Genomic DNA, 23,571 nt, shown 5'->3' with positions numbered 1-23,571 from the left:
CTGCTCTGGGAGGGAATGCTAGAGTGCCTCACTCTCTGGTGATTCTTTCCCCTCTGCCTTGAAACACGTTCAACTTTGCCCTGGATTAAACAAGTCTACTCTTAATCCCCTGGTCCCCTCCAGCTATTGCCCCATCTACCTGCCCACCTTCCTATCCAAACTCCTGGAATAGGTCTGATACTCCCACTGCCTTCATTTCCTCTCCCCCATCTCATTTCTCTACCCACTACACTCAGGCTTTCGATTTCTTTTCCTCGACAGAGACTGCACTCTTTAAGGTCACCAATGACTGTCTTGTAGCCGAGTCCATAGGACTCTACAAGGTCCCCCTTGACCTTTCAGCTGCTACTGACACCATGGACCCTATCAGGCCTTGGTTTTATTGATACGGTGCTGACATGGTTCTCCTCCTGCCTCTCTAACCATTCCTCACTTTCACTCACTGACTCGTCCTCTGCCTCTCAAGGCTATGTTCTTGGTCTTTGACACGTCCTGCTGCATACCCCCATTCTCTGGGAGCTCGTCTCCTCACATGGATGACCAACTCCAACCTGATTATCTTGCATCTACCCCAGTGCTTAGTACAGTGCTTGGCACATAGTAAGTACTTACAACCTGATTATTTGGCATCTACCCCAATGCTCAATACAGTGCTTGGCACATTAATGAGCACTTAACACCACGATTATTATTATTAGATCACAGCCTTAGCTGTCTGTAAGTGGAGACTTGAAAATCTACCTCTCTAGCTCCTTTTCCAACTTCTTATCTAATCTACAGTACCACATCTCCTCTTGCCTCCAGGATATTGCTACCTGCCTGTCCTGCAGACACCAACTGGTCTAAAATGGAACTACTCATCTTTCCACCCCGCCCCCCACAAACTTACTTTTTTTAATGTATCCATCTCCATCAATAACAACACCAACCTCCCTGTCCCAGACACCGGCAACCTTGGCGTTATCCTTGACTCCTCACTCTCTTCCAATGCTCAATCAATCAATCAATGGTATTTACTGAACGCTTACTGTGTGCAGAACACTGTGCTAAGCACTTGTGAGAATACAGCACAACAGAGTTGATAGACCTGTTCCCTGCCCACTAGGAGCTTACAGTCCAGGGGAAAAGACAGGCATCAAAATAAATTATGAATATTTATGTACCTCCTGTAGGGCCGAGGGTAGGGTGAATATCAAGTGCTTTGAGGGTACAGATCCAAGGGCACAGGTGATGGAGAAGGGAGAGAGAGTAGGGGAAATGAAGGCTTAGTTGGGGAAGGCCTCTAGCAGGAGATGTGGTTTTAGTAAGGCTTTGAAGGTGGGAAGTGTGGTGGTCTGTCAGATATGAAGGGGGGAGGGAGTTCCAAGCCAGAGGCAGGATGTGGGCAAGGGTCAGCTGCAAGGAAGACGAGATCAAGGTGTGATGAGTTAGGTTGGCCTTGGAGGAGCAAAGTGTGTGGACTGGGTTGTAGTCGGCCATCAGTAAGGTGAGGTAGGAATGGGCAAGGTGACTGAATGCTTCAAAGCCAAAGGTAAGGAGTTTCTGTTTGATGCAGAGGTGGATGGGTAAGCAGTGGAGGTGCTTGGGGAATGCAGAGACATGGACAGCAGGTTTTTTTTTGAAAACTGCTCTGGACAGCAGAGAGAAGTAAAGAATGGTGGTGGGGAGGTCAGCGAGGAGGATGATGCAGTGGTCAGGTTGGATAGGATACCTGTTCTCCCTCCCCCTTAGATTGTGACCCCCAGATGGGACAGGGACTGTGTCTGATCTGATTGTATCTACCCCAATGCTTAGCACAGTGCTTAACATATAATAAGATCTTAAGAAATCCCACTGTTATCATTACTCAAACAGCTTCCACCCGGGTCCTAACTATAGTAATATTGTGGCTAGACTATTGCATCATCATCCTCGCTTGTCTCATTCATTCATTCATTCATTCAATCGTATTTATTGAGTGCTTACTGTGTGCAGAGCACTGTACTAAGTGCTTGGAAAGTACAATTAAGCAATAAATAGAGATTATCCCTGCCCACTCCGGGCTTACAGTCCAGAAGTGGGGAGACAGACATCAAAACAAGTAAACAGGCAATAATATAAATAACTAGAATTATAGATATGAACATATATACACAAGTGTTGTGGGGCAGGGAGAGGGGGGTAAAGCAAAGGGAGTGAGTTGGGGTGGTGTGGAGGGGAGGGGGAGCTGAGAAAACGGGGGGCTTAGTCTGGGAAGGCCTCTTGGAGGAGGTGAACCTTCAGTAGGGCTTTGAAGGGGGGAAGTGGGATTGTTTGGAGGATTTGAGGAGGGAGGGCATTCCATGCCAGAGGTATGACATGGGCCGCGGTCGACGGCAGGACAGGCAAGAACAAGGCACAGTGAGGAGGTTAGCGGCAGAGGAGTGGAGTGTGCAGGCTGGGCTGTAGAGGAGAGAAGGGAGGTGAGGTAGGAGAGGGCAAGGTGATGGAGAGCTTTGAAGCTGATAGTGAGGAGTTTTTGCTTCATGCGAAGGTTGATAGGCATACCACTGGAGATTTTTGAGGAGGGGAGTGACATGCCCAGAGCGTATCTGTAGAAAGACAACCCAGGCAGCAGAGAGATAGAGAACAGAAGGGGACCAAGAAATGAACCTTGAGGGACCCCTACAGTTAGAGGATGGGAGGGGGAGGAGGAGCCCACGAAGGAGACTGAGAATGAATGGCCAGAGAGATAAGAGGAGAACCAGGAGAGGACAGAGTCAGTGAAGCCAAGGTTGGATAAATATTTATTTATTTTACTTGTACATATCTATTCTATTTATTTTATTTTGTTAGTATGTTTGGTTTTGTTCTCTGTCTCCCCCTTTTAGACTGTGAGCCCACTGTTGGGTAGGGACTGTCTCTATATGTTGTCAACTTGTACTTCCCAAGCACTTAGTACAGTGCTCTGCACACAGTAAGCACTCAATAAATACGATTGATGATGATGATAACATGTTGAGGAGAAGGAAATTGTCCACAGTCTCAAAGGCAGCTGAGAAGTCGAGGAGGATTAGGATGGAATAGGAGCCATTGGATTTGGCAAGAAGGAGGTCATTGGTGACCTTTGAGAGGGAGGTTTCAGTGGAGTGGAGGGGGTGGAAGCCAAAGTGGAGGGGGTTCAGAAGAGAATTGGAGGAGAGGAATTTAAGGCAGTGAGTGTAGAAACTCGCTCCAGGAATTTGGAAAGAAAGAGTAGGAAGGAGATGGGGCAACAACTGGAGGGGGCTGTGGGGTCAAGGGAGGGTTTTTTTTAGGATGGGGGAGATGTGGGCATGTAGGAAGGCAGATGAGAAGAAGCCATTGGAGAGTGAGCAGTTGAAGATGGTAGTTAAGGAGAGGAGGAGGGAAGGGGTGAGAGTTTTTATAAGGTGCGAGAGAATGAGGTCTGATGCACATGTGGAGAGGGTGGCACTTGAGAGGAGGCAGGAGATTTCCTCTGAAGATACTGCAGGGAAGGATGGGAAAGTTGAAAAGGGGGTCGAGAGGAGGGGGATGAAGGGAGGGGGTGATTTTGGGGATCTCAGACCTGATGGTGTAAATTTTCCTAATAAAGTAGGTGGCCAGATTACTGGGGGTGAGGGATGGGGGAGGGGGAGGGATGGGGGCCTGAGGAGGGAGTTAAATGTCCGAAACAACTGATGAGGGTGATGGTCCTGGCTGTCAGTAAAGGAAGAGAAATAGTTTTGCCGGGCTGAGGAGAGGGCAGAGTTAAGGCAAGAAAGGACAAACTTGAAGTTGACAAGGTCGGCCTGATGTTTAGATTTCCACCAGCAGTGTTAAGCAGCTCGAGCATAAAAGCAAAGTAGGTGGATGGTGGAGGTGATCCAGGGCTGTGGGTTAGTGGTGCGAGAGCAACGAAGGAATAGGGGAGCGGGTGAGTTGAGTTGAGTAGAGAGGGTGGAATTGAGAGCATCTATTTGGTCATCAAGGGTGGGTAGAATGGGTATGGAGGCTAGGTCGGGTGTGATGCACTCAGAGAGATGGATGGGGTCGAGAGAGCGGAAGTCTCTGTGGGGGGATTAGTACAGATTTACAGGGAGGAGGAGTGTGGGAGAAGAGGCAAGGTGCCTCCCTGCCTCCATCCTCTCCCCCTTCCGATCTAGCACTTGGGTACTTATTTATACCTATCCTGAACACTTTTGTATATATGTTATCTACTTTGATTACTCTACTTGTCAATATTTTTGTGCCGGTTTCTTCAGGTAGAGCATAAGCTTCTTGTGGGTAGGGAATGTGCTACTTCTCTGTTTTGAACTACCCAAGCACTTAGTACATGGCATTGCCCTGAGATCACTTAATAAATGCTATTATTATTGAGTAATGGGGCCTGGCAAAGTGGAGATTGGGAAGCCAGAGAGGAACAGCATTGTTCATTAAAAAAAAAATCACCTTCACTATCACCATCATATACTGTGGGCAGAGACGCTTTGAGGCATACAAGAAAATAAGACTTGGTCCCCTTAGAGGAGGAAGTTTCAGCCTAATAGAGTTCTGTTTCCTAACCCACGGGGACCTTTGCTATGCTTTGCACTTGCCAGGCTCCACTTACTCTCCTCAGCTTCTTCATTCTGACCACGCCCCCTTGTGCATCCAGAGTTTTAAGGGTGAGAGAAAAGAATTAAAAATTCTGTATATAAATACAGAAGTCGGCTCCCACTCACTCTTTTCACCCCACTCTTGGGGAGGGGGGGTGGCGCTTGTACAACAGTCCCTAGACTGTCCCTCAGGCAACCTGAAACCTAACACCCCATCCCCCCATCCCTAATCTTAACCCAGAGACCGCCCCCACCCCCAACCCCCAACCCCGGCACGACTCTCCTCATCACCCCACTCTAGATGGGACCCCGCCCCCAATTTTTCATCCAATCCATTAGTTCCCAAGAAGAGTTTCCATTTGGGCACTGACGCCTTCGCTCTCGGGCAACAGGGGGCACTGGAGAGGGGGAGCAGGTAGAAAGCGTTGGAGACAGTCATTGGTCTCAGAGGAGCCCCGGAAGCAGGGGAGAAGCGTTTCCTAGACTTCAAATTGCTGACTGCTCCCGGCTACCCCAACCTGCGGCATGGCGCCACTCCCCGTCCTCTTTGGTATGCTGTTTGGCATCTGGGCCGCAAGTAAGTAGGGGAATTGGGAAGGTGGGTAATTGGGGGGGGGGGGGTCTGGAAGTGGCCAGGAGGCAGACCCAAAATTAACTAGGTTGGAGGAGGAGGCAGAGTAATTGATCAATCAATCGTATTTATTGAACGCTTACTATGTTCAGGGCACTGGACTAGACGCTTGGGAGAGTCTGTCGGTCGTATTTATTGAGCGCTTACTGTGTGCAAAGCACTATAGGAAGCGCTTGGGAGAGTACACTATAACAGTAAACAGACACATCTCCTGCCCAAAACGAGCTTACTGTCTAGAGGGGAAGACAGACATTAATAGAAATAAATACATTACAGATATGGACATGAGAGTTGTGGGGCTGGGAGGGGGTGAATAAAGGGAGCAAGTCAGGGTGATGCAAAAGGGAGTGGGAGAAGCGGAAAGGAGGACTTAGTCAGGGAAGGCCTCTTGGAGGAGATGTACTTACAACAGAATTAACAGTCACATTACCTGCCCGTAACGAGCTTGCAAGTAGTTAGAGTGATTATTAAATGCTTACTGTGTGCAGAGCACTGTACTAAGCACTGTCCCTCTAGTATGTAAGCCCCTTTTAACTGTAAGCTCATTGTGGGCAGGGAATGTGTCCATTTATTCTTCTACTGTACTCTCCCAAATGCTTAATACAGTGCTCTGCACACAGTAAGCGCTCAATAAATACTATTGAATGAAAGAATGAAAGAAAGACTACATGGGTGGGAATTAGACACAGTCCCTACCCTTCAGGGGGCTCATAATCTAAAAGAAAGGATCAATCTCCTTCCTTCTCATGACCCCATCTGCCCTCCCCAGAGCTGGCATCTGCCCCCCGCCCCCCCATCACCAGGGTTGGTGTTCCCTAACCTGTCTCCTGAGGGAACCACCAGCTTGACTATGAGGTGGGAAGGTGTGGGCAGGAAAGGGATGGGGAGAGGAGGGGAAGAGAAGAGAGGAGAGGGGAAAAGAAAAGAGGGAGTACAGCCACAGTAAGGGAAGCCCACTGTCCTGGCCTTACACCAGCCCTCTACATAGAACAGCTCCACTCAATCCATCAATTAATGTATTTATTGAACACTTACCATGTGCAGAGCACTGTGCCGGTCGGGGTGGGGTGGGGACAGACTTTAAAATAAATTACAGATAGCAAAGCAGCAGAGTATAAAGATATGTTTGTAAGTGCTGGGGGCTCATGAGGGGAGTGAATATCAAAGTGCCTGAGGGGTGCAGACCCAAGTGCATAGAGGATGCAGAAGGAAAGGCAAGTAGGGTGGGGAAATGAGAGTTTGGTCAAGAAAGGCTTCTTGGAGTTGACATGATTTTAAGAAAGTTTTGAAGATGGGGAGGATGGGTGGTCTGTCGGATATGATGGCAGAGGGAGTTCCAGGCCAGAAGGAGGATGCGAGAGTGGGATCGACGGTGAGAGGGTTAAGATTGAGGTACTGATGCTATTGATGCCTGTTTACTTGTTTTGATGTCTGTCTCCCCCCTTTTAGACTGTATGTCCGTTTGGGGCAGGGATTGTCTCTATTGCTGAATTGTACTTTCCAAGCGCTTAGTCAGTGCTCTGCACACAGAAAGTGCCTAATAAATATGATTGAATGAATGAATGAAGTAGGTTGGGAATAGAGGAATGAAGTATGCAGGCTGGGTTGTAGTGGGAGAGGAATGAAGCTAAGTAGGAAGAGGAGAGCTGTGCTCTGCTCTGGGCTCTGGGCAGGAGAAAGATTTCCTCCATGCCCCCGGCTTGGCCCAGGTTCTGGGGCAGGTCCACTTTAGGGAATCTTGGTTTTCTCCCTAAACCCCCACTCCTTCTCCCTCCCACCCCTCCACCCCGGGGCTCAATCCTGACAGCAGCATGTAGGATGGCCTTGGCAGCTCCTGAGAACTCCATGTGCCTAAAACTAAGGGAGAGAGAAGGATGTGTGCAATAATTGTAACATCTTCTGTGGGAATGCCTAGCTGTAAGCTTTAACGACCGAGATCGCATAGATTTATCAAAAAATAGAAACATGGGTACATTCTAGGTTCATCTAGTCCCCCCTGCCACCTGCCTTGTTTCCAGGCAGGCTGACATTCTGATATTCAGAGTTTATTTAAAAATAAACATCCAATAAATAGTATTTATTGAGCTCCTTATATTGTGCAGAAAGCACTGTACTAAGCACTTGGTAGAGTACAATAGAATTAGTAGACACGATCCCTGCTTCCAAGGAGCTCACAGTAGTGGGAAAGACAAACACTAAAATAAATTACAGGTAGGGGGTGAAACGTACATAAGTGCTATGAGAGAGCAGGTGAGTAGAGAAGCAGCTTGGCGTAGTGGATAGAGCAAGGGCCTGGAAGTCAGAAGATCATGGGTTCTAATCCCTGCTCTGTCAAATATCTGCTGTGTGACCTTGGGCAAATCACTTCACTTATCTGTGCCTCAGTTACCTCATTGATAAAATGGGGATTGAGACTGTGAGCCCCATGTGGGACAGGGACAATGTCCAACACTATTTGCTTGTATCCATCCCAGCACCTCGTACAGTGCTTGGCACATAGTAAGTGCTTAACAAATACCATTATTATTATTATTATTATTATCTAAATCTTTCGGTGACATGGGAGTGCTGAAGTGGCAGTAGGGAGGGAAACAGAAAAGGGGGGTGAGAGATTAATCAGGAAAGGCCTCCTGAAGGACATGTGACTTCAGAAGGGCCTTGAAGTTGGGGAGAATAGCAGTCTGCTGGATGTGAAGGGGAAAGGAGTTCCAGACAGAAGGGAAAGGATGAGCAAAATGTCAGACTGTAGACAGCACCACCATCCTCCCTGTCCTACAAGCCTGTAACCTTGGCATTATCCTTGACTCAACTGTCTCATTCAACCCACACATTCAATCAGTCACCAAATTCTGTGGTTCAACCTACACAGCATTGCTGAAATCCACCCCTTCCCTCTCCAGCTAAATCCACTCCTTCCTCTCCATCCACATTGCTACCATGCTGATCCAAGCACTTATCCTATCTTGCCTTGATTACTGCATCACTGAGCTCCCTGCCTCCTGTCTCTTCCCGCTCCAGTCCATACTTCACTCTGCTGCCTGGATCATTTTTCTTAAAAAAAGTTCAGCCCATGTCTTCCCACTCCTCAAGAACCTCCAGTTTGGCCTAGTGGGTAGAGCACAGGCCTGGAAGTCAGTAGGACCTGGGTTCTAATAATAATAGTCATAGTATTTGTTAAGCACTTACTATGTGCCAAGCACTGTTCTAAGCACTAGCGCTACTCCCGGCTCTGCCACTTATCTGCTGTATAACCTTGGGCAAGTCACTTAGCTTCTCTGTGCCCCAGTTCCCTCATCTGTAAAATAGGGATTCAGTTAGCTGTTCTCCCTCCTACTTAGACTGTGAGCCTCATGTGGGACCTGATTATCTTGTAATTACCCCAGTGCTTAGAATAGTTCTTGACACATGGTAATCGCTTAACAAATACTACAATTATTTTTTATTATTACCTCCGCATCAGACCGAAGCTCCTTACCATCGGCTTAAAAGCACTCAATCACCTTCCCCCGTCCTATCTTACCTCACTGATTGTCTACTACAACCTACTTACATGCTTTCCTACCCCAAAGCCAAACTACTCATTGTACCTCGATCTTGTCTAGCTCACTGCCAACCCCTTGCACGCATCCTACCTCTGACCTGTAACTGCCTCCTCCTTAGTATCCGACAGACCACCACTCTCCCCAACTTCAAAGCCTTATTGAAATTGTATCTCCTCCAATAGATCTTCCTCAACTAAACTCTCATTTCCCCTACTCCCTCTCCTTTCTGTGTCACCCTGGTATGGGGGATTTTATTTTTTAAGCACTTACTATGAGTCAAGCACTGCTGGCTAAAATCCGCCCTTTCCTCTCATCCAAACTGCTACCATGTTAATCCTATCCCACATTGATTACTGTATCAGCCTCCTTGCTGACCTCCCTGCCTCCTGTCTCTCCCTACTCCAGTCCAATACTTCACTCTGTTGCCCAGATCATTTTCCTACCAAAACATTCAGACCATGGTTCCCCACTCCTTAAGAAACTCCAGTGGTTGCCCATTCACTTCCACGTCAAACAAAAACTCCTCACCACTGGCTTTAAAGCACTCAATCACCTTGCCCCCTTCTACCTTACCTCACTACTCTCGTACTCCAACCCAGCCCACATACTTTGTTCTGCTAATGCTAACCTTCTCACTGTACCTCTATTTCGCCTTTCTCACCACCAACCTACACCCTGCCTGTGGCCTGGAACGCCCTCCCTCCTCTTATCCCACAATTACTCTCCCCTCCTTCAAAGCCTTATTGAAGGCACATCTTCTCCAGTAGGCCTTCCCTGGCTAAGCCTGCCTTTCCTCTTCTCCCCCTCTCTTTTGCGTCGCCCTGACTTGCTCCATTTATTCATCCCCCCTCCCAGCCCTAAACACTTAGGTACATATCTGTAATTTCATTCATTCATTCAATCGTATTTATTGAGCACTTACTGTGTGCAGAGCACTGTATTAAGCACTTGGGAAGTACAAGTTGGCAACATATACAGACGGTCCCTACCCAACAGCAGGCTCACAGTCTAGAAGTGGGAGAAAGACAACAAAACAAAACATATTAACAAAATAAAATAAATAGAATAGTAAATATGTACAAGTAAAATAAATAGAGTAATAAATCTGTACAAACATATATATATAGGTGCTGTGGGGAGGGGAAGGAGGTAGGGCAGGGGAGAGGAAGGAGGGGGCTCAGTCTGGGAAGGCCTCCTGGAGGAGGTGAGCTCTCAGTAGGACTTTGAAGGGAGGAAGGGAGCCAGCTTGGTGGATGTGTGGAGGGAGGGCATTCCAGGCCAGGGGGAGGACGTGGGCCAGGAGTCGACGGCGGGACAGGTGAGAACGAGGCACAGTGAGGGGGTTAGCGGCAGAGGAGCGGAGGGAGTGGGCTGGGGTGTAGAAGGAAAGAAGGGAGGTGAGGTAGGAGGGGGCGAGGTGATGGAGAGCCTTGAAGCCGAGAGTGAGGATTTTTTGCCTGATGCATAGGTTGATTGGTAGCCACTGGAGATTTTTGAGGAGGGGAGTAACATGCCCAGAGCGTTTCTGAACAAAGATGATCCGGGCAGCAGCGTGAAGTATAGACTGAAGTGGGGAGAGACAGGAGGATGGGAGATCAGAGAGGAGGCTGATGCAGTAATCTAGTCGGGATAGGATGAGAGATTGAACCAGTAGGGTAGCAGTTTGGATGGAGAAGAAAGGGCAGATTTTTTTAAATTTATATTAATGTCTGTCTCCCCTTCTGGGCTGTAAGCTTGTTGTGGGCAGGGAATATGTCAGTTTATTGTTATATTGTACCCTCCAAAGTACTTAGTACAGTGCTTTGCACACACTAAGCGCTCAATAAATACGATTGAATGAATGAATGAATGAGTTTTTGTAGAAAGTGATCTGGGCAGCAGAGTGAAGTATGGACTGGAGTGGGGAGAGATGGGAGGCTGGGGGGTCAGCAAGGAGGCTGAAAAAGTAATCAAGGCAGGATAGGATAAGTGCCTGGATTAACGTGGTAACAGTTTGGATGGAGAAGAAAGGGCAGATTTTAATGATGTTGTGAAGGTCGAACCGACAGGATTTAATGATGTATTGAATATGTGAGTTGAATGAGAGAGAGAAGTCAAGGATAGCACCAAGGATATGGGCTTGTGAGACAGGAAGGATGGTGGTGCCGTCTACAGTGATGAACCCCTGCTGTTTCCAGCACTTTTGTCCAGTGAGGCTGTCCTTTGCTACAGCCTGGGAAGAGCAGAGAAGCCAGAGCCCCTAGAAGTGCAAGGTGTAAGGTGCAAGGGCAGAGTCTTCCTGCTAGAGTTCAAGCCCCCCCCCCCCCCCGGCCCCTGTCAAGGAAGTAGCTGAGTGGTTGCAGCTGGTATCAGAGTGTTTCTCTTCTGCCCTGTGGGGGCTAGGACTGAGCGGGAGCAGCCTTGGAAGTGTTACATAAAAAGTAAACAGAGAGCTTGGTGTCTCCAGAGAGACAAGGTAAAGGGAGCAACATCGTGGAAGAGCATGGGGAGGCGAAACAGGGGTCAAGTACAGGATTACTTTTGTAGGCAAACTCTAGGAGATTCAGTATTGAATCTCCTCCTCTCGATCTAGCATAGATATCCCAGGGCCCAGCAGGGGCTTGGAGAGCCAGGAACCTCGTGAGACGGGTGGTACCTGAGCAGAATCTTCTTGATCTCAACCCCCTCTCACCTCCGTCACCATTTTTTAATGGTATCTGTTATGTGCTTATTATGTATCGGGCACTGTTCTAAGCACCAGGTTAGATACAAGGTTATCTGGTCGGACACAGTCCCTGTCCCATGTAGGGTTCACAGTCTTAATCCCCATTTTTCAGATGAGGTCACTGGGGCCCAGAGAAGTGAAGTGACTTGCCCAAGATCACACAGCAGACAAGTGGTGGAGTCGGGATTAGAACTCAGGTCCTTCTGACTCCCAGGCCCGTGCCTCTATCCACTAGGCCACACTGCTTCTCACACTTCACTTGGCTTCTGGTTCCTCCTATATCCCCATTCCTCCCTCCCCAGCTACCCTCAATAATTCAAACAACCTGGGCCGGAACATTCTCTCAGACTCGAGTTATCAACTGTGGCCAGTGCAGGCTTCAGACAAGCAGGGAAAAATTTCCTGTCCTCTCCCATTCCATACGATGTCATTACTTTACCCTGTGTGCACTATGTCAGATATGTGGCATAAGGTAATGATATTATTCGGGGGCGCTCTTGCTCCAGAACTATTGCCTTCCACTCCCAGGTCCTTGTTAGCAAAGGTTCTGCTTCAACTTGGGAAGAGGGAGGCCGGGCGCTTTCAAATTTTCAATCACTGCTACCGCTCCCACTGAGGTGACTGCTTCACTCACTGTCTGAAGGCGGCCCTGACTGTGATTCCTACCTACCCCACAGCAGCCAGCTCCAAAGGGATGACCTCCGGCACCCAGTTCATCTCCACCTCTGAGATGATCACCCATTCCGAAGTCAGAGCAGACATTCCTGAGACTGCCTCCCTTCCCACCATGGCCCCCAAGGAGACCCCTGAGAATGGGACCACCTCTCTTTCCACCACGGCCCCCACGGAGACTTCTGAAAACAGGACCACCTCTCTTACCACCACGGCCCCCACGGGGACCCCGGAGACCGGGACCACCACTCTTTCCACGATGGCCCCCACCACCGAGACCCCTGGGACCAGCATCACGACTCTTTCCACCGTGGCCCCCACGGAGACTCCCAAGACCGTGACTACGACTCTTTCCGCCTCTACCCCTGGCACCCGGCCTGCCACCAGCCCGGTGGAAACGCAGACTGTCACTTCCCTGCAACCCGGAGCCACCTCAGGTGAGTGACCGATCTAGGCTTTCCCCAGGATTGATGGCAGGCGGACAAGCAGGAGCTCTAGGTTAGCGAGGGACCGCGTTAGGCCAAGGGGAAGCAGCTTTGGTTGGGTCAGGCTCCCGAGCCTAGTAGGTTGTGGGACTCCCAGAAAAGATGCGGCGGTGAGTAAGCAACCTGCAGGGTGTCTATGTGAACGCCAGGGGGCGCTGTTGCCCCACGAGAATCCTCGGGCGGGCGCCGAGGTGTGGGAGGGATGGCTGAAGAACAGCATGGATCCGGTAGGAGGGGGCTTGACGTGTCCAAGGCCTGGGGTCCCCTCGAGGACACTGATGGCAATAATAATAATAATAATAATAATAATAGCATTTTATTAAGCGCTTACTATGTGCAAAGCGCTGTTCTAAGTGCTGGGGAGGATACAAGGTGATCAGGTTGTCCCACGGGGGGCTCACAGTTTTAATCATCATTTTACAGGTGAGGTAACTGAGGCACAGAGAAGTTAAGTGACTTGCCCAAAGTCACACAGCTGACAATTGGCGGAACGGGATAGGATCCCTTCTGTGGGGGAAAAGTTGTGCCCCTTTTCTGGTGGAGGATGTGGGAAGGGAAGGGAGAGGAACGAAAGCTAAAAATGACCATGATGGCATTTATTAAGCACTTACTGTGAACCGAATGTCGTTCTAAATGCCGGGGGGATACACAAGATAAACAGATGGGACACAGTCCCTGCCCCATACAGGGCATCTAAAAGAGATGGGGAACAGATATTTAAGTGCCAGTTTACAGATGAGGAAACTGAGGCCCAGAGAGGTGAAGTGACTTGCCCAAGGTCACACAACATGCACATGGCAAAACCTGGCCTAGGACCCAGGTCCCCTGACTCACAGTAGGTCAAGCTTGAGCACATTTCCCCACCAAACCCATGACTGACTCCACTACTGCCAGTCTCCACTGCCAGAGCGCTGAGGAGTGTAATAATAATGAATAATAATAATGATGGTATTTGTTAAGCGCCTACTATGTGCCAAGCACTTTACTAAGCGCTGGGGTAGATACAAAGTAATCAGGTTGTCCCATATGGGGCAGTCTTAATCCCCATTTTCCAGATGAGGTGACTGAGGCACAGAGAAGTTAAGTGACTTGCCCAAAGTCACACAGCTAAGTGGTGGAACCGGGATTAGTGTATGTGTGTGTTGGGTGAGGAGGGAGTCTCATTTGGAGGACCAGTAGGGGAAAGAGCACAAAGGGAAGAAAGTCTCAACAGTTGGTCAGGGAGTGCTGACCTCCAGGGTCCTCACCTCTGTCCTTTCCGGCTGAAAGAAGTTTTGCCCTTAACCAAGAACGGTGTATGTACATGAAGAGCTCGAAGAGAGACTAAAAGACCCTAACTCTGTGTTTCTCCCTCTCCCCACACCCCGGCACCCCAGTCCCCAAGTCGCCGCAGAATGCCGGGCAGGTGGTAGTGGTTTGCCTTTTTTCATCCGTCCTGCTCGTCGCGTTGGTGCTAGTCTCTGTGAAATATTGCCACAGGAGGGAGCCCGTGTTCAGAAAGCTGGAGGAGGTGCCGATGGTGAGTAATTCCAGGGCCCTGTTGATTCACAGACTGACATCCCGAGGGCCCCAGTCTCCACTGCCCTGGTACTGTTCATCCGGAATGCAAAAATCAGGGAGGAGGTCCCCGGCAGGCACCCCACAGACCCTTACCTTATTCTTCCTGCTCTGAGAAAAGCCTCTCTCACCTTTCTCTCCCCCCATACCTCTCCTTCCCCTCCTCTCCCAAGCACCAGGCCAGCAAACACAAAACGTCCCAGAGGGATTGCTGGACCCAGACCTCTCTCCTGTTTTTCAGGAAAACCTGACCGAGGAGTCACCCTTCGCTCGCTATCCCCCTAACTAATCCGGACTAGGCTCCAGCAGCGGAGGGCCTAGGATCAGCAGGCTCCAGCGCCCACCTCTTCCTCCTCCACCTCCTCGTCCCCCTCCTCCTCCTCCTCCTCTTCTTCCTCCTCGCGGATCTGTGAAAGCTTCGTAGAGCAACAGAACAGAGTGGGGCCCTATCGAGCCAGGAGCTGGGGGAGGGGGAGAAGAACAGACACAAGCACGGATATGTGTGTGTATATATTTATGTGTTGGGTTGGGGGGTGGGGGTGGGGTTTCTCAATCAGCACTGGCCCTGGCACGGAATAAAGCAGCAGCCAACTCCTACAGACCGTTGCTCTATCTCTGTGCTGACCAAAATCCCTGCCCAACCCTCTTTTCCCTCTCTTCCTTGCCACCCTGCAGGTAGTTTGCCCCCTTCTTCCACACCATGCCCTCTACTTCCCCCCACCTCTCTGTTTTGAACACTCCAGCAAGCAGCCACTCCTAGAGCCATCCCCCCTCCAGCCTCCTCCCACCCGCAAGGGAAAGGGGGAGTGGGTGAAGGGCGGAGCCAGGTCATGTGTCACCTCGCCGGTCGACGACGACGACGACAAAGATGAAGACGTCAGTTTCCTCAGCAGAGGCACTCTCTGGATAAGGGGGAAGGGCAGTGTCGAGGGTCAAAGTTCAATTCAGTTAGTGCTAACTCGGCTCTGTGCTACCCTTTCCCACGCCGAGCTGCTTCCTCCCTGTCCTGGTTCCAGGGCTGCGCCCTCTCTGCCTGGGGTGAGTGTTAGGGGTGAAGGCAGGGAAAATACTGAGCTACAAGGGTGCTCCCTTCCCCACCTCCCTCTCAGATGCGGCTTTGGCAACAGCCCTGGGACAGAGGGAATAATCGTAGTGATAGTAATGACAATAGTAGTAGTAATAATAATAATGGCATTTGTTAAGCGCTTACTATGTGCAAAGCACTGTTCTAAGCGCTGGGGGATACAATGGGATCAAGGTGTCCCACGTGGGGCTCACAGTCTTAATCCTCATTTTACAGATGATGTAACTGAGGCTCAGAGAAGCTAAGTGACTTGCCCAAGATCACACAGCAGATATGTGGCAGAGCGGGATTCAAACCCATGACCTCTGACTCCAAAGCCCGTGCTCTTTCCACTGAGCCATGCTGCTTCTCAAAGCAGTAGTAGTGTTTGTTAAGAGTTTGTTATGTGCCAAGCACTGTACTAAACCCTGGGGCAGGTACAACATAATCAGGTCGAACTCAGACCCAGCCCCAAACAGGGCTGACAGTCTGAGGAGGAGGGAGAACAGAAACAGCATGGCCTAGTGGGAAACCCCCGGGCCTGGGAGTCAGAGGACCTGGGTTCTAATCCTGCCTCTGCTGTTTAGCTGCTGTGTGACCTTGGGTAAGTCACTTAACATCTCTGTGCCTCAGTTCCCTCATCTGCAAAATGGGGGTTCAGTATGTGGTCTCCCTCCCACTTATACTGTGTGCCTCATGTGGAACCTGATTGTCTTGTTGCTACCCCAGCACTTTGCATGGCACATATTAAGCATTTAACAAATACCACAATTATTGTTATTAACAGGCTTTGAATCCCCATTTTACAAATGAGGAAACTGAGGCTCAGAACAGTTAAGTGACTTACCCAGAGCCGCACAGCAGGCAAATGGCAGAGCTGGGATGAGAACCCAGGTCTTTTGACTCTCAGACTCTTTCCACTCTCCACTCTTTGACTCTTTCCACTAGTCCCACACTGTTTCCAGGAGTACATTTAGGTTCCGGCTAGACAGGAGCACTGAACCTGAACCTAAATTTTAATGTGTTGAGACCCTCAACCCCAATGTCCTCTTCTCCTGGACCTCTAGCCCCACCCCCCACCAGGGCTGCCTCTTCTTGGGCACCGTGTCCCCTAAGGAAGCTAGGCTCCTTGGGGCTGAGGGCCAAGCACCCACTTGGCAGAGGAGGAGAAGAAGCACCTTCATCAATGTTGCCAGTCAGGGGGGAGAGGTAACAGGAGAGTAGGATTCCCAAGTTCCCCGGGTTCCCTTCTCCCTAGGCCTAGGAAGGAAACTGGAGAGTCCAGGCCAGACCTGGGTGAAACATTAACCCAGATGTGAGACATGGGAGGTAAACAGGGGAAGGAACTGCCCTGGCACCCTCGAAACAGTTCCCCCTTCTGCCCCCCTCCCCTTGTCCCCTTTCTCCTTGGCTCTCAGTCACACACACCCATGAGGGCTTTTCTCCTCCCTCCAGTTCAGCTTCTGAGGGAAGGGGACGAGCTGGGGCCAGCCAGGAAAGAGGAAACGTTTCTCCATAGATCATCCAGCATGAACCCAAGGCTGCTGTTCTTTATCCTCTTTTCCTGACTGAGGGACCTAGCCTCAGGACCCAGGGGAGACTGTCCTGCTGCTGGCTTGTGTTGGTTTGGGCTGTTAGCCCCACAGTGGGCTCATGTCCCCACAGGAAATTGCCAGGGCAAGTGGAGTTGGGTCTCTGCTAATCCCAGGAGTTCAACTGGTTTTGCTGGAAAAACCATCTCGGTAAACAAACAGGCTCCTTGGCTGGGTGTTGGGGCTGGGGCAAGTTGGAAGCTGAATTAAAGGAGAGGAAATGAGGGGAGACAGCGGGACCGACAGAGACACACTCAGAGGGACAAACATACCCCTAGAGTCTCTCGCACACACACACACACACACTCCATCACATGCTCTTTCATAAACATACACACTCACACTCTCTGACCTCTGCCAACCCCACGTCCCAAAATAGACCAAAGCAGGGTTGGTGACTCGACTCTGGGGATGCAGCAGACAGGAGAGGCAGTGCAGGCTCTCTGCCAGGCACACAGAGGGTTAAGGGGGAGCGGTTGGTGGGAGTCCGGTGCCCAAGCTCTCGTGCCACCGAGCCCCAAGCAGAGCATTGCAGCGTGTCCTGGACAGAACAACTCTCAGTTCTGACCCCCTTGCCGCTGGGGCCACGCCATTCCCAGCAGATTTGTAAGTAGGGCCCTGGGGATGGAAGGGGAGGAAATCTGGGGGTGGGGGTGCTCTGGGAATCAGCCTCCCTTCTCCAGGATCCCTAGTAGTCCAAATGGAAGGGGACAGAGGTCCAGGGTAGGGAGCAGGTTCAGTGAACTGAATGGGAGAAGACGAAATATACTTAGGCGGGTGCTGAGTGGCAGAACTGAGCCCCTCCCTCCACACTTGCCCCTGAATTCTCCATCTCTCCAGGGACAGGAGCCTGCTTCCTCCCACCCCTTCCTGTGCCCCCTGGCTGGAGACCCTTGGGCAACTGAGCAAGATCCGGGCATCCCTCCCTACTCCCAACTTCCCTCACAGCTTCATATTTCACATTGGATTGTGTATCGCTTCCAATCTAAACTCTGCTGGATTATTTACACAAAGGACATTCCTGGAGCCTAGGAAGGAGCAGGGTACACCAGGGTCCCAATGAGAGGCTGCTGAGGGAAGAGACTCAGAAAGACAGAGCTGTGCCCTTCTCCATGCTTCCCCCCGCCCCCCAATAGTGGGGGTGATCAAGTGTCCTGAGTGGGAAGAAGCCTAGGGAGGAGGTGGTGAACTAAGGTTTGGGGGCCTGAAGTGACCACCCGACCCCGCTTGGGGCTGACCACTCCAGTCCTGACCCAGCAGGTCCTGGCTCTGGAAAGACCCCTCTGTTCCTGCAACCTGGGGCCAGAGTTCAGGGTTCTCTCGAGTGTCTATCTGGAGAGGTCCCTGAACCATGGGGCAGGGGAGCAGGGGAGGAGGCATGGCGGCTCACTCACTGCATTTGAGGGGTCAGGAGTGGAGCATGAGGGACAGATCCCCCAATGTCAACAGTGCTTCCTGCCTAAGGTGGGAGGCATTAGCAAGAGCCTCTTGGAACACAGCCCTCCCTTTGCCTGATATCTCCCTCACAGGTTGGGGTTATAGGGTGGTGGTGATGGTGGTGGTGGTATCTTGAAAGCCGGGCTGGGCCAGACTGGGCTGGACTTGGCCAGGCAGAAAGTGGATGGAAACCATCTGTTTTTATATGCTCAGTGGGATGGGGGTGCTACTGGAGAGAGCCAGGCAAGGCTGGAGGGGGAGGAGAGGAGGTGGGCTATGTGGGCAGGGGCTGGGCCAAGGGAGGCCCAACCACTTCCTGAGAACTGGTCTGGCTCCGTGGAGAGGGAGGAAAGGGTCTTCGGCTCCAGAAGGTGGGTGGGCGGGGGTCTCTGTGGCTTGGTCTGCCTCCTCTGCCTCACCCGCCCCTGCATCTCCCCCTGCAGAACCGGCCTGAAGCCGGGCAGTCGTGCATTATGAGGAGGAGTAGGACTGCTGTGTCTTTCCTCAGCTCAGAGGTGAGAACTGGGTGACCCCTGTTCCCCCATTCTCCTGTCCCCTTCCTCACCCTGGGGGCCGGAGAGACCCTGGACCCCAGGAACCAGAAGACCTCATGATGGATGGGGACGATACGCGTAAATGGAGAGGGTGGTCCTTTAAATGAGGAAACACGAGGCCCATGAGAGGCCGAATCCAGCGCCTTTGAGGGACAGGGAGGGAGCAGAAAAAGATGGGGGGAGGAAGGAGGAAGGGGACGGGTGGCCCTTGCGGGTATTTGGCGGCTCTGTTGGTAGCAACAAGTTTTCCGTCAACACTGGGGAGCTCTGGGCCCGGGGATGGGGAGGAAGGGGGAGCGGGATCGGCCCCGAAGTACCGCACCGTGTGACTGCCCGCTCCAGCACCGGCCCCCGGGGGGATCCTGGAGCCGCGCGGCAGGGCTCCTGAGCTGGGGGGGGGGGGGGGGCGCTCAGTTTTCTCCAGGTGCCCTGATCCCCCCGCTGGTCCCAGCGCCCCCCCGGAAAAGTGGTTAGTTAGTGAAATTCTGAAACCAAACAAGGAATGGAGGTGGGGGTGGGGGTGGGGTCAGAGCTGTTAAAAATAGGAGAAAAATAGGAGTCTGAGCGGTCCCTCCTTTCTGCCCCCCGTATCTCCTCCTCCTCTTCCTCCTCCTCCCAGAGGGAGTCCCGTACGTGCGCGAGCTCCGGCCCATGAAGGCGCACCGAGAGGAAGGGACGCGCCAGTTGGCCGCGAGGGGCTGGAAATTAACTCTTTATTTACCGGGGGTAGTGAGCCCACCGGGGTGCCGGAGCGAAGTCCCAGGCAAAGCAGCCCCAGGCGAAACCGAACCAGGGGAGCCGACCGAGCCGTGGTCGTGGGCGGAGGGCGCTGGGTGCTGTGGGGCGGATCGACCTGACCCTGCCGCCCCCGAGCTGGGCACGGCTTGGCGGCGGGGGCGAGTGGCATGGCAGCTGCGGCCACTCTCCGCCTGGGGAGTCGACGGGCCGAGGGCTCCAACCCGCCGGGCCCCGCTTCGCCCCAGACGGCGACGCACTGAGCAGACGGTGGGATGCCAGGGAGAGAAAGGAAAGCAGCCCCCCGTCGGGGGAAGGGGAGGGAGAAGGAGCAGGAGCTGGGCCGAGCCGGGCCGGGAGAGGCCGAGAAGGGGCCGGACGCGCCCCGTAAACAGCTGGTCACCGCAGCCCTACCGGTCCGGGGGCCGGCGCCGCCGCCGATGTCAGGAAGGAAGGGGGAGCGGGGGGGAGAAGGTCTGAGCCGGGCCCTGAGCCGTAGCCTGCTCCGCCCCGCAGCTCTTGCTGCTCTCGAGATGAAACGCAGACCACGCTGCAGGAGAGAGGGGGGATGGGAAGAGCAGGCCCAAACCGGGAGCCACACACCCGGGCCAGAGGCGGGAGCCGTCCATCCCACCTGTATGGCCCAGTCCCCTGGGGCCCCCTCTGATCTCAGAGACCGCCCCCCTTCCGCACGGGCCCAAAGAGTCACTTCTGGAATTCCTCGGCCGCCGGGCCGCACGGACATTAGCATGGGAAGCATTGGGCTGATCTGGGCTGCCGGGGGCCCACTAGGACTGGGGGTGTGGGGGGAATCAAACCCCTTCCGGGGCCCTGAGACAGACCCGACCGCAGCTCCTGCTGTCGCTTTCCGCGGGGACCTTCCAGGTCCGAGCTGCGGAAGCAGCTGCCTGGCATTCAGCGTTCACCTTGCTCTCCGCCCAGCCGCCCCGGAAAAGAGCAGCGATCCCGGGGGGCAGAACGGTGGCGGCGCTCGGGCATTGGTCCTGAAATAAAGGCCCCGGAGGCCAGAGGAAGAGGGGTGGATTTAGCTCTCCCCTTCTCTGCCCCTAGGCCCAGTCACTGGGGAGAGTGGGGGGACCACCCTAGGCCCCCGAGACCCCTGCGGCCGGGTCCTGGGCTGCAGGCCCTCCCCCGGCCCCCCGCCTTGCCCGTTGGCCCAGCGGCATCAGGGTTCCCCCCTTTGCCCGCGGGGAAGGCTGTTTTCGCGGCTCGGGATGGATTCCCGCCCCCCGCGGTCACATTAAGGCCTCTAATGTGTGTGCTTTCCGCCCGGCCGCGTCCGGCAGTGCCGGGCAGCCTCGCCAGCTCATTAGCCGGGAGCCGCCGCTGTGCAGGGAGTTAGAGGGAGATCCCCTCCCCCTCCCCCCAACCACCAAAATCCATTAATCTGACAGCAGCCGCGGCCCCAGCCAGGCCCCCTCCCCGCGGCCGCAATTAGAGAAGCGCTAATTAGTGTCAGGTTCTCGCCGGGCCCTGCAGCCGGGGCGGAGGCGGCTCAGGCGAAGGGAGGGTGATCCCCAAACCGAGAGAGAGCCTGGCTCCTCCGGGCTCGGGCCGAAGCTCGGCTTGGGTTGACCCGGGAGTTGAGGTCCCGGCCGACAGCCACCCTCTGGAAGAGCTGCGGCCCCACGATCCGACGATCCGTATACTCCACCTCACCCCACAGAAGGGCTGACGGACAGGGGGGCCGCGAGGGCGGCGACCCCCGCCCCCGACTCCCCCGCTCGGTCATAGCAGGCTGTGGCCAGCAGATGGCGCTTTGAGGACGCAAGCCGGTCCCAGGGAGAGCTGGAAAGAAGCTGGACTCCATCCGTCCATTATGTGCTCTTGGGACGCCCAGAGCACCCCTACTACGCCGGCCGAGTGGCTCTGGATAGGAGAGCGGGGCTAGGGGAGTCGGTAAATGATAATGAGCCAGACCAGCCCTGCTCCCGAAGAGCCCAACTCAGCCTCCCTTCCTCCCTGCTCCTCCCCCCCCACCCCACCAAAAAAAGCCCCAGCCTCTTTCCGGGAGTTCCCAGTCTGCCCAGCATCGTCCTGGGGAAGAGTGTGAAAGGGGGATGGGCACGGGAATGGACCAGGGGCGATCCCTGATCACTCTCTTTGTTTGGGAAATCTAAGGAACCCTGAGCTCTTATCTCACCGCCCAGCTAGGCCCCCTCTCCTGGGGCCCAAGGCTGGAATCGGACTGTTCGGATCCCCCTTGGGGCTCCGGGCTCATGCCCTTTAGGCTTCTGGAGCCCGGTTTCCCTTCCCCAAGGCCTTGTTCCCTTCCTGTCCCTCCGCTTTTCCCACTCCCATTCCTCTTTCTTCTTCGCAGTCTGTCTGCTCCCAAGGTGGCAGACTCTTCTCTTCCCTCTCTAGACTAGGATTCAGGATGAGAGGACCTCAGTCGAACCTCCCGGGGCTCTCCGGGGGGTTGAAGGGAAGGGATGTGTTCTCATCCGAAATCAACGTTCTAGAGAGGATCCTAGCCTCTGCGCAGACCCTTTCCTTTCATCCCTGCAGGCCCTCTACTCCACCCTCCAGGCGAAGCCCCCTCAGCTCTCGGGCCACACTCCACCCCCGAATCTGCTCCCCCTCCCTCCTCGCCCGCTCTTCGGCCTCCCTGGGCTTCTGTCTTCACGATGTGGAATGCAATTTATTTCGAGAGGCGAGTTAATTAGCGCGGGTGATGAGAGACCCAGGAAACAGATTCCTAATCATCGGCAGCCCCGGCTCCTCCGCGGCAGCATGCCGCTCTCCCCTTCCTCCCGGCCGCCCCCCGCCCCCGGCCGGGGCCTCTCGAGACAGAGTAGGGCCCACGGGAGCTGCAGAGAAGCCGCCCTGCTCCTCCTCCCTGCCCCCAGTTGCGGGGAAAGAAGGGCCCGGGCCAGGCCGAAGGATCCGGCGGCCTCTCCACCCCCGCGTCCTCTCTCCTAAGTCCAGATGCCGCGACTTCTTGCCTCCTTCCCTCCCGCCCGGACCCCTCTTTTCGGGTGACTACGGCGGGGCAGCTAGTCGTGTCGGGGCGAGGTCTAGAACCTCGGACAGCTCCCCCGGAAGCTTCTGCCTCTAGGAACCACAGATGGGAGCCTTTATGCACAGGTCCTCGCCGGCCTAGCTGACACAATTCCCTACTGCTGCAGCCGAGGCTTGCTCTCTCCTTTCTCCTCGGAGCTGCAGTACCCCGACGATGTCGCAGTCAAGGGTGCCAACTCTTTACCCGATTTGGCGTCTTCCTTTCAGTCCTATTCAAAAACTCATCCTTCTTTTCAGTCTCCATCCGAAGCGCCCGGGTCTTGTCAAAAGCTTGTAAAAATGATGGCATTTGTTAAGCGCTTACTATGTGCAAAGCACTGTTCTAAGCGCTGAAGTGAGCGAGGCTGGGAGTCCAGCCCAAATCTCCCCCACAGAGTGTTGTCCCCACCCAGGACCAATCCTCAGAGCTCCGAGTGGTCAAGAACCTGACCGAATTTCCACCTCCAGACACGTTTAGTGGCACTGGCCTCTTTAGTACCCAGGCTCTGATACCTCCCTAAGTTTGTGTTTGTGTGTGTGTGTGTTGGGGGTCGCGGGGAGAAGGGTCTCCCACCGGGCCCTTCCCTCATTGGCGTCTATCTGTTCTTTCTACAGAGGTCCCGGGAGTCCGTCGAGCTGGGCCCCGTGGGAGTGGCCCTTCCGGGCAGCAGCGCGGTCAAGAGGCGCTTCTCGGGGACCCCACAGTTGCCACCGCTAATGTGCCGTCAGGGCGAAGCCTGCCGGGCCGAGCCCGAGCCATTCCCCCGGGTCGTGTTCACCATCGAGGAGAGTGGACCCGCCAAGGGGTACCCCCCCGCCTCTGGCAGCAGGTAAGGAGAAGCGGGAGTGGAGCTGAAGTGTAGCTGAGGGTTCAGACTACTCCAGAATCTCACTGGATTTCCGATTTGCGGCCCAGAGAGTGGGTACAAGAGGCCGGCTCCCTTGAGGCCAAGGGGGCTGGAACTGGGAGGAGAGAGATCCATCCACTGTGTGGGCAACAAACTCTGTTGGCGCGATTGCTT

At 53.5% G+C, this 23,571-nt stretch overlaps 1 protein-coding gene across 1 annotated transcript; it reads left to right on the top strand.

Moving 5' to 3' along the window:
• Positions 1 to 4,972: 4,972 nt before the first annotated feature.
• On the top strand, positions 4,973 to 14,653 carry LOC119919855 (integumentary mucin A.1-like). The gene is made up of 4 exons (XM_038740614.1): positions 4,973 to 5,133; positions 12,111 to 12,542; positions 13,967 to 14,109; positions 14,389 to 14,653. The coding sequence occupies exons 1-4, from the start codon at positions 5,082 to 5,084 to the stop codon at positions 14,434 to 14,436; spliced, it is 675 nt and encodes a 224-aa protein (XP_038596542.1). The 5' UTR covers positions 4,973 to 5,081; the 3' UTR covers positions 14,437 to 14,653.
• Positions 14,654 to 23,571: the final 8,918 nt, after the last annotated feature.

Source organism: Tachyglossus aculeatus, chromosome X1 (genome assembly GCF_015852505.1).
Source record: "Tachyglossus aculeatus isolate mTacAcu1 chromosome X1, mTacAcu1.pri, whole genome shotgun sequence".
Taxonomy (NCBI): domain Eukaryota; kingdom Metazoa; phylum Chordata; class Mammalia; order Monotremata; family Tachyglossidae; genus Tachyglossus; species Tachyglossus aculeatus.
This window is presented reverse-complemented; position numbering and strand designations above follow the sequence as displayed.